General features: G+C 41.5%; 1 protein-coding gene across 1 annotated transcript in view; it reads right to left on the reverse strand.

The window, feature by feature from the left end:
* The window catches only part of GPLD1 (glycosylphosphatidylinositol specific phospholipase D1), a 64,846-nt gene that overhangs the window by 46,735 nt on the left and 6,814 nt on the right, over positions 1 to 11,297 (reverse strand). The window contains exons 3-7 of the mRNA XM_011962780.1: positions 7,844 to 7,922; positions 4,165 to 4,262; positions 3,104 to 3,214; positions 1,589 to 1,637; positions 869 to 923 (exon numbers count right to left, since the gene is read on the reverse strand). Coding sequence (XP_011818170.1) covers positions 869 to 923; positions 1,589 to 1,637; positions 3,104 to 3,214; positions 4,165 to 4,262; positions 7,844 to 7,922 — 392 coding nt within the window. The remainder of the gene's footprint in view (positions 1 to 868; positions 924 to 1,588; positions 1,638 to 3,103; positions 3,215 to 4,164; positions 4,263 to 7,843; positions 7,923 to 11,297) is intronic.

Genomic DNA, 11,297 nt, shown 5'->3' on the forward strand with positions numbered 1-11,297 from the left:
TTTTTTTTTTTTTTTAAGAGACAGGGTCTCACTCTGTTGCCCAGACTGGAGTGCAGTGGTGCAGTCATAGCTCACTGAAGCCTCAAACTCCTGTGCTCAAGTGATCCTCCCACTTCAGCCTCCTGAGTAGCTGGGACTACAGGTACTGTGCCACTACACCCAGCTAAGAATGGATTTCTTAAATAAGACATCAGAAGTACGGATTACAAAGGAAAAACTGGTATATTCAACCACATGAATATTAACAAATTCTGTTTGTCACGATACACCATAAAGTAAGTGAAAAGACACACCACAAACTGTGAAAGACATTTGTAACAATTAAATGACAAACTGACAAGAGAGTAGAAGCCAGAATATATAATACTTACAAATAAATAAAAAGGATAAGCAACCCAACAGAAAAATAGACTGAAAACTGGAAAAAGTTTTCACTTAAAATTAAACACAATGATCCATAAAATCGAAGAAAAGTTTGACCTCATTAGTAATCTGGGAAATTCAAATTGCAGCCTTAATGAGATACCATTACATACAAACAGGCTGGAAAATTTTAACAGCCAGACAATACTAAGTATTGGAGAATGCAGAAGAAGCAGAACGATTACACAAAGCTGATGGGAGCATAAGGTGAGATGATGATTTTGAAAAAGTAAAGTTAAACTATGACTCAGCAACTCCATTCAAAATTGGGTGGAATTCACTTTTTCAAAGAATCTACCTAGACTATGCTAACATGAAGTTTTGCTTTTCAAAATTTACGAGTGCGGAAGACTTCTAATTATATTGTAAGTTATATTTTCTAAGAAAAAGAGTCGGTTCTAAATGCCATTTAGATATCACATATTTAAATGTACATTGCTCTTACCAGCGTCGTGCAAGGTAATTAAAATTAAATTCAAACTGGCTCAACACATCTCCTCCTAGGGTATGAAAAAAATATTGACATTTGGTGGATTAGTGACAAACATAGCATGCATCTTTCAACATGAGGTCTGACAAGTCAGATTATTAGTTTTTCACATTATTACATGTTTTTGTTCATTGTTTTAGGTAAAGGCATGCTTTTTTTTTTAAGAAAAATTATCTTTTAAAAATCTTAGTGAAACATATACATTAAGAAAGAATTAGCCATATAACCAAAGGTGATTTTTGTTTTACTTTAAGGAAATATCTACCATAAGGGTTTCCTTTAATAAACACCATTCACCACCTAGTTTAAATATTTAAAAGTAATTTACTACTAGAGACAAAAGGTGGAATTTAATAAAGCTAAAGTATTAGGAGAGTGGGAGACACTAGCTAATGAATTTTAACCCAATGTATAAGTCAAGTTTTTCTAAAGTTAAGACATGTCAACAACAAAATGTAGAGTTTTTTAACAAAAAAAATATAGACACAAGTTTTTAGAAATACATCTCTATGTTAAATGAGGTACATCTCTACTATATATGAACTGCAACATTAAATAGAAAATACATGCAACAGGCGAAATATTAAAGACACACATATTTAAAGCACAGTGGTGATGTCACTATAAGTGAACTATATCACAGGAGAAAATTAAGCAAATGTAAATAAACGGTACCAAAATCACCAGCCGAATGAGCCTCAGAATAGGAGCCGTGAAAATCAATCTGAGAAAGAAAGAGAACCATCTGGTGTGTATTACAAACTGTAGCCCCAACTCTTACTCCCATAATCAGGCAAGTGGTGGGAGATGACAGCTAACTCAATGAACTGCTGAGGATGCATTATAGATAGACTCAATTTTCACACCAACATTTTATTAGTTAAAAAAAAAAAAAAAAAAGGCAGGGTGCAGTGGCTTGGTGGCTCACACCTGTAATCCCAGAACTTTGGTAGGTTGAGGCAGGTGGACCACCTGAGGTCAGGAGTTTGAGACCAGCCTGGCCAACATGGTGAAACCCCTTCTGTACTAAAAATACAAAAACTTGGCCGGGCATTGTGGTGGGTTCTGGTAATTCCAGTTACTTGGGAGGCTAAGGCAGGAGAATCACTTGCACCTGGGAGGCAGAGGTTGCAGTGAGCCGAGAATGTGCCATTCCACTCCAGCCTGGGCAACAGGAGTGAAACTCCATCTCAAAAGAAAAAAAATTTGTGTGTGTGTGTATATATATACACATATTATACACACACATATGTGTGTGTATATATGTATATATATGTGCGTATATACATATGCAGCTGAGTTGGATACATATGTCTGGTAATAAAGCTACTACAGACAATTCTGCCTTATAGGATATATATACAAATCTCTGAGTTGAAGTTGAAACTTCTAACAGAATGTAATTAACATAAATTAAGGACTAGGGGGCCATCCAGAGGCTAAGTCATCAGGTAAGATCACAATTTTCAGTTTGAGGACATGACATTTTCATATAGAAAGCTAAAAAGAAAGAGAAAAAGTCCAATAAAGTAGTATTACTTTTAAATAGAACCAAGTGGCCGGTATTCATATCCTTATTAAGATACATGGCTTGAAGAAAGGATAAGATTTCTTAAATATTTTTGTGACTAAGACAAAACATCACATCTATTACTGTTTTCAGTACACACTAGCCACTCTGCTCTTGTGGATGAATCTACCCAGTTGGCAAGAAGAATAAAAGGAATGAATTGGGCCGGGCACGGTGGCTCACGCCTGTTATCCCAGCACTTTGGGAGACCAAGGCAGGCAGATCATGAAGGTCAGGAGATCGAGACCATCCTGGCCAATACGGTGAGACCTCATCTCTACTAAAAATATAAAAATTAGCTGGGCATGGTGGCGCGTGCCTGTAATCCCAGCTACCCAGGAGGATGAGGCAGGAGAATCACTTGAACCAAGGAGTCAGAGGTTGCAGTGAGCTGAGATCGCACCTTCGCACCACTGCATTCCAGCCTGGCGACAGAGCGAAACTCCATCTCAAAAAAAAAAAGGAACAAACTGGAAAAGATGGGACTCTAACCAAACACTACTTTGGGCAGAAGTCTGAATAACCTAACATTTTCCTTTCTTTTAAAACGGTCAGGTTTTGATCTTAGGTGTGACAGTATCACTCCCATAAAGTAATTTCCCATAAAGGGTTGTACTCACAGCTCCCATGGTCCTAAGGAATCCTTGTTCAATGCCCAGACTATGCCAGCTGACATCTGCTACCATATGAGAAGTAATTCCAAACAAGAAAGCTACCAGTTTCTCTGTGTCCTGCCAAACAAGCAAATCAGAGTCATGTGTGTTTGGGTGATTTTACAATAACAATCCTATTAAAAGTTTTAATAAATAGAAATTCATTTCTGTTATTGAGACTTAACAAAAAATTTCAGGCAAGTACATTGCAGTTTCTAGTTATTAAAAACCATGTAAGAGACCGGGTGCAGTGGCTCACGACTGTAATCCCAGCTACTCAGGAGGTTGAGACACAAGAATTACTTGAACCTAGGAGGCGGAGGTTGCAGTGAGCTGAAATTGCGGCACTGCACTCCAGCCTGGGCGACAGAGCAAGACTCTGTCTCAAAAATAAAAAACCACACACAGGCTGGGCGCAGTGGCTCACGCCTGTAATCTCAGCACTTTGGGAGGCCAATGCAGGTGGATCACGAGGTCAGGAGATCGAGACCATCCTGGCTAACATGGTGAAACCCCGTCTCTACTGAAAATACAAAAAAAAAAAAAATATTAGCTGGGCGTGGTGCTTGGCGCCTGTAGTCCCAGCTACTCAGGAGGCTGAGGCAGGAGAATGACATGAACCTGGGAGGTGGACTTGCAGTGAGCCGAGATTACGCCACTGCACTCCAGACTGGGCAACAGAGACTCTGTCTGAAAAACACAAAAACAAACAAACGAAAAAACCCACACACACACACATACACACACGAAATCATAAGGACTTTTGGAAACGTTTTATGATGTGTTGGAAGTGCTTTAAGATTAATTACTATTGGAGCAAAATGATGAAGTGATATATCCCAAACTGTGTTTATAAGTAATTCAAGTATTATCTAGCCATCTACTACGTCCAAGCAATGTGCATGACACTGAAGGTAGAATGGTGGGCAGCCCTTACAGAGTGGTATGAATGGGGTCAACGCAGGTGCAAAAACAGTACATGGCAGGTTTGGTGCTAAATATTTTAAGGATTAGAGGGCCATGCCTACCTTCTCCCAGGGAAGGGGATAGTTCTCTCGGATATAATGAACGCTTGCGTTAAGAAACGGAGTCCAGTGAGTGCTCTCAGACACATCATGGAATTTTCCTGACAAAACAAAAGCAGGGCTCTGGATTCCCTCTTAAAAGTTGGAGAGTCCCAATCAAATCATCCACCACCACTCGCTGCACTGCTGTGTCACGTCTCCTGTTTCCCTCCATGTCCCTCAGTTTCTTCTGTTGACATTCAGAAGAAGCCTCCAAAACAGAAGAGCCAGCTGAGATTTTGGAACAGGCATGGTACTGTCTGCCTGATGACTAAAAAGAGCCCTACAGTAAGAGGGACAGAAGCCTGAACTGGCTCACAGTATCGCAAGCCTGGCTACCTGGTTAGAATAGAGGCTAGAAGTGTTTCCATTTCTGTGCCCTAAAGCTAAGGAAACAAGCTGTAGTTTGGTTTTGTTTATTCGTTGGGGTTTTAAAAATATCTTCCTTGTCTATACAGTCACCCTCCTTAAGAGTACAGAAATAAAAGCAGGTATTTCATATGCTTTCAAGCATTTGATTTTATAATAATTGTTATAAAATGGCACGAGCCCCAGTGAGCATTTTATGCAAGCATCGTTTGAGTGGGCCAGTGGGTGTCCCATGTAGCTCTTTATTCCCACAAGAGGGGCAGGAAAGACAGAACTGGCCTCTGTGCTAAACCTCCAAGGGCCACGAATGCCTTACGGAGTGCCAAATGTTACGAGGGTAACTAAAAGCAAAACTGCAGAGTTCGGATCCCTCAGTTCAATTTTTCTATGCCGTTCCTAAAGTAAAAATTGCTGAACCAATTTTAAATCATTCTTTTTTAAAAAAATGATTTTCAAAGAAGTTAGAACCAAGACATTTGATTTGCTCCCACAGTTTTCCTAGAGATAAAGCTTTAAACAATTCTTGTTCTCCAGAATACAGTAAAACTCCAGAATTAAAAATAGCAGTAGCTCTTTTGAACAACTTCAACTTAAATGAATTGCCAGATTAACTGAAGCTTTCTGATCCCTCTGTAAATCCTACAGACTGGAAGCAAAAGAAAGTCCCCCAGGGCGTGCTGGATGCTGACAGCTGGCAAGCCACTGCCCAGAGACTTGAACTTACCTGTCTATACCATAGCTCACAAAGGGTCAATCAGACCCACTCTAATCCTGTTTAAACCAGATGTTCTTGTTCCTGTAATTATAAAAGCTAATTCAATATTAGGTAAACTAATACAAATGAAGAGTTTTGCTGGGTGCAGTAGTGCACACCTGTAATTCCAGCACTTTGGGAGGCTGAAGTAGGATGACCCCTTGAGGCCAGGAGTTTGAGACTAGCCTGGGCAACATAGCAAGACCCCATCTCTACAAAAATTAAAAAATAAAATAAAAAATTAGCCAGGTATGGTGGTACACACCTTTAGTCTCAGCTATTCAGAAGGCTGAGGCAGGAGGGTCGCTTGAAGCCAGGAGTTTGAGGCTGTAATGAGCTGTGATTGTACCACTATACCCCAGCCTGGGCAACAGAGCAAGACCCTGTCTCTAAAAAATATTAAAATAACTTTAAAAAAAAAGGTGTTTTTTCTTTGGCAATTAAGTATCTAAGAAAGCTAAGTGCTTCTGAAAGATGCAATAAAAGTGAATCGCCAAAGAAGAAAAGCAAAACTACAGTTGAATTAGGTATGTATAACACAAGGTAAGATATGGAAAAATGCATAAAAACCTAAGTGGAATTTCTATACAAATTCCCTGTAACTAGTCATATACCAGTCCCAGTCTTTTCCTCACAAAAGAGTATTTATTGCTGTAGAAAACAATGGAAAATGCTAAATAGTTTACATTCCTTTTCTACTCTCCTCAGAACCTTGGCTAGTGTGGGTTTTGTCTGTCTCTAAAAATGGTGTACAATAAGCAATGTTTCTCAAATTGAACGGACAAAAATATCCTTTCTTCTTTTTCTTTTTTGTAGAAGTTATCAAGGGACAGTAGAGCTCCCATGAATACAGTTTGGGACGTACTGAATTAGAAATAACAGGTTAGAAAGGTGAACTATAACATGCAGGCAAAATAATAGGATTGAGAAATGATAGTTAACAGACTAAGAGGGAAACAGAACAAAACTTATAAATATGAGAAACACAAAAGCTTAACTGTCTGGGATTCTAACTACAGGAGTGAGAAGCCCCAGATAGTTCATTTCAGTCCCAAAGACATCGCTGAATTAAAGGAATGGGATAATAGCAGATGACCCCCAAGACCTCAGAAGCAGTTTATACAAGGACCCAGTGTGCTGGAGGCCTCCATTTGTCCTTCCAGACCCACTCCCCATCCTTCTGTACCCTGTAGGGTGACTGAGGTCACCTGCTTCAACTGGCTTCGTGGCCCTCTGGCTTTGGTTGGGTTGGGTTTGGCCAATAGAGAGAACTGACAGATCAGAGAAAAAGAAAACACAGAAGTTGGGGTATGTATTCTCCCAGCTCCCCTTCTGTGGGGTCACAGTGGGCTGGCTGTGCCCCGTAGCTGAAGGGCCAGCTCTCATCGAGTGGTCCTCTTCATGCAGCTCTCTCTCTCTCCACGGTTCCAGTACTCTCTCCCTCCCCTGAACGATCTTTTGTAATTCCTCGCCTCCTGTCCACATCTTTGAAAATGGTACCCTTACTAAACTCCTCTCCAATTACTCAGTTTGAGTGTGACTTCTGGGTCCTGCTGGGTGCCTGACTGATACAACCCATGAGACTAGTTTACTGATAACGACAGAGCAGGAGCACTGCCATCTTGGACAACAACTGCCATTTTAAGTCCACCTTGACCAAAAATTGCCTAAATCCAAAGGGCATCAGCCTAATGGGTGGAGTCAGCATAACCATAAACCACAAATAACATCTCCAATCAGAAACATTCCAAACCCCTTCCCAACCAGAGACGTGCCAGCCCCAAGATAACCTCCCCTTCAGACAAAGAGATGTCAGCCCCAAGATAACCTCCCCTCCAACTAGAGACATTCCAACCCCACAATAAACTTCTCCCCCACAGAGAAACATTCCAAACTCTCTCACCGGTAAATACTCTTAGTCTGTAAGAGAGAGTGCTCCTGACTGAAATCGGCCAGAAGCCCTTCTCAGGTTTACTTCTCCAAAATAAATCTGTCTTTGACTGTTAAGCTGCTTTTCATGTTTCTTTCCTCTTTCTTTAACTCTTACAGATAACAGTCTCTGAGATTTGCATAGCACTTGACAAAATATTGTGCATTAATGCCAAGGACAATCCAGTAAAGAGACAGGGCAAGGCATTATCTTCACCAAGACATGAAAATTGAGACTCTGTGCATAAGTGACTTTTTTAAGGTCACATGCTAATATGGAAGAAACACAAACTCAGACCTTTTGATCTCTTACAAAATGTCTTCTGCCGTGCCACTTAGGTTTTCACCAAAAAATAAAGTTTTCAGAATTTCTATGCTTAACCAGGTCAGTTTTAGCTAAATGGAAAATGCAACTATGTAAACTAAGTCATTAACCAACAATACTATTGGGAAACAAATTGTTCTCAACAATAATGGAAAATACACTGTACAATTAAAAATATATAGTACACATACATATATATTTTTAAAGTCATAGCTATTCCTATTAACCAAGTAAAGGTGACTTTAGTCTGCAAACTTTCATCTTACCTCCTTTGCAGATGCTAGGGTAAAAACAATCAGGAAACACGGTTCCAGCCTGATATGCATCCTGGTGTTCTAGTAACAGCTGCAGAGCAGGAAAATACAGAGATTAGGGGGCAGCAGTCAACAGCCTGGGGAGTGCAGGCCCCACCAATTTCCCGTGATGAGATGCTAGAACTATGGGGGTATAGATGGAATGAAAAGGAAAAAGGAAGGAAGGAAAGCAGGCATAAAGTAAATAAATGATCAAAATTCACACATAATCCAAGACAACACACAACAATATATAACTTCAGATTCTTCCCTACCAAACACAGAGAGGCTAATTAAGAAATAGCAGAAATCACTTATTTAAACTTCATTTTCTTTCATTTTCTCTGCCAACCCAGTAAAGCAGGATTTCCCTGAGACCTTAAGATTGTTTTACTGACCCAGAGCTGTTGTTTTTGTTGCTGTTTTTTTTTTTTTTTTTTGAGATGGAGTTTTGCTCTTGTCACCCAGGCTGGAGTGCAATGGCGCAATCTCGGCTCACTGCAACCTGCCAGGTTCAAGCGATTCTCCTGCCTCAGCCTCCTGAATAGCTGGGATTATAGGCACGCACCACTACGCCTGGCTAATTTTTGTATTTTTAGCAGAGATGGGGTTTTGCCATGTTGGTCAGGCTAGTCTCGAACTCCTGACCTCAAGGGATCCACCCATCTCAGCCTCCCAAAGTGCTGGGATTACAGACATGAGCCACCATGCCTGGCCCAGAGCTGGTTTTCATAAAATTTTTGATGATTCACAGTGAAAAGACAAAAATACATGCACATGCGCACATATGTACATATCAGTTTATAGCTGCTACCTGTGCTTTAGTGTAAGATGACGTCCTTTGTGTTTTGGGAAGACTAAAAAAAATGATCTCCTGACCTCATGATCTGCCTGCCTCGGTCTCCCAAAGTGCTGGGATTACAGGCGTGAGCCACCACCCCTGGCCAAGCATACATATAACTTAATGTCTAACAGATGAATAATGGATGGAGTAGTCAACAAATGGTGATGTCACAACCCCGTAACAATGAGTATACCATCATTGCATGGGCAAATCCACGTTTACCCTACATCAGGGGTCCCCAGCCCCCAGGCCATGAACTGGTACCAGTCTGTGACCTGTTAGGAATGTGGCCACACAGCGGGAGGTGAGCAGTGGGCAAGCAAGCATTGCCTCCTGAGCTCCACCTGTCACAGTGGCATTAGATTCTCAAAGAAGTGTGAATCATACTGGGAACTGCACATGCTAGGGATCTAGGGTGCACACTCCTTAGGATAATCTAATGCCTGATGATCTGAGGTGAAACAGTTTCATTCTGAAACCATCTACCCCCCACCCCCACCCCATCCATAGAAAGACTGTCTTCCATGAAAGCAGTCCCTCGTGTCAAAAAACTTGGGGACCACTGCCCTAGGTGACACTGACTTGAAATTAATATTACCAATGACAAGTCACTGGATCCCTGTCAAGTTTTATACCCAAACAAATACAAGATGAATTATAAGGTTAAATGTCAAAAATGAAGCCATAAAATTAACAGGATAAAATTTAAGTGAATAATTATATAACCATGAAGTGGGAATAATTTTTCTAAGCATAATTTACAAGTAGAAACCATAACAGAAAAATTGATGCATAAAAAATACAAAAATTAGCGTGGTGTGGTGGTGTGTGTCTGTAGTCCCAGTTACTTGGGAGGCTGAGTTGAGAGGATTGCTTGAACCTGGGAGGTGGAAGTTACAGTGAGTCGAGATCATGCCACTGCACTCTAGCCTGGGTGACAGAGCCAGACCCTGTCTCAAAAAAAAAAAAAAGAATGCCAATTAAACCTAAAACAAAAGCCATTTTCCACCTACAAAATTGACAAAAATGAAAATGAATAAAGGCCAGGCGCAGTGTCTCTGGCTCACATCTGTAATCCCAGCACTCTGGGAGTCTGCGGCGGGAGAATCACTTGAGCTCAGGAGTTCAAAACAGCCTGGGAAACAAGCTGAAACCTCGTTCCTAACAAAAATACAAAAAATTAGCTGGGTGTGGTGGCATACACCTGTGGTCCCAGCTACTCAGGAGGCTGAGGTGGGAGGATCGCTTGAACCCAGGAGATGGAAGTTGCAGTCAGCCGAGTTCATGCCACTGCACTCCAGCCTGGGTAACAGGGCAAGACCACTCTCTGGACAGGGCATCTCTGAAAAAAAGGCAGCAGTCCCAGCCAGGGACTTATAGATAAAACCTCCATATCCCTGAGGACAGAGCACCTGGGGGAAGGGGTAGCTATGGGCACAGCTTCAGCAGACTTAAACGTCCCTACCTGACTGCTCTGAAGAGAGCAGCAGACCTCCCAGCACAGCGTTCAAGCTCTGCTAAGGGTCAGACTGTCTCCTCTAGTGGGATCCTGACCCCCATGTATCCTAACTGGAAGACACCTCCCAGTAGGGGCCAACAGAAACCTCATGCAGGAGAGCTCTGGCTAACATCTGGCAGGTGCCCCTCTGGGATGAAGTTTCCAGAGAAAAGAACAGGCAGCAATCTTTGCTGTTCTGCAGCCTCCACTGGTGATACCAACGCAAACAGGGTCTGGAGTGGACCTCCAGCAGACCTGCAGCAGAGGGGCCTGACTGTCAGAGAGAGACACCATCCGAGGTCACCGACATCAAAGACCAAAGGTAGATAAATCCACAAAGATGGGGAGAAACCAGCACAAAAAGCCCGAAAATTCCAAAAACCAGAACGCCTCTTCTCCAAAGGAACACAACTCCTTGCCAGCAAGGGAACAAAACTGGATGGAGAATGAGTTTGATGAACAGACAGAAGTAGGTTTCAGAAGGTGGGTAATAACAAACTCCTCAGAGCTAAAGGAGCATGTTCTAACCCAACGCAAGGAAGCTAAGAACCTTGAAAAAAAGGTTAGAGGAATTGCTAACTAGAATAAGCAATTTAGAGAAGAACATAAATGACCTGATGGAGATGAAAAACAGCATGAGAACTTCGTGAAGCATACACAAATGTCGATAGCTGAATCCATCAAGCACAAGAAAGGATATCAGAGATTGAAGATCAACTTAATGAAATAAATCAAGAAGACAAGATTAGAGTAAAAAGAATGGAAAGGAACAAGCAAAGCCTCCAAGAAGTATGGGACTATGTGAAAAGACCAAACCTACATTTCACTGGTGAACCTGAAAGTGATGGGGAGAATGGATCCAAGTTGGAAAACACTCTGCAGGATATCATCCAGGAGAACTTCCCCAACCGAGCAAGATAGGCCAATATTCAAATTCAGAAAATACAGAGAACACCACAAAGATACTCCTCGAGAAGAGCAACCCCAAGACACATAATCGTCAGATTCACCAAGGTTGAAATGAAGGAAAAAATGTTAAGGGCAGCCAGAGAGAAAGGTCAGGCTACCCACAAAGGGAAGCCGAT

Source organism: Colobus angolensis, unplaced genomic scaffold (genome assembly GCF_000951035.1).
Source record: "Colobus angolensis palliatus isolate OR3802 unplaced genomic scaffold, Cang.pa_1.0 Scaffold6, whole genome shotgun sequence".
NCBI lineage: Eukaryota > Metazoa > Chordata > Mammalia > Primates > Cercopithecidae > Colobus > Colobus angolensis.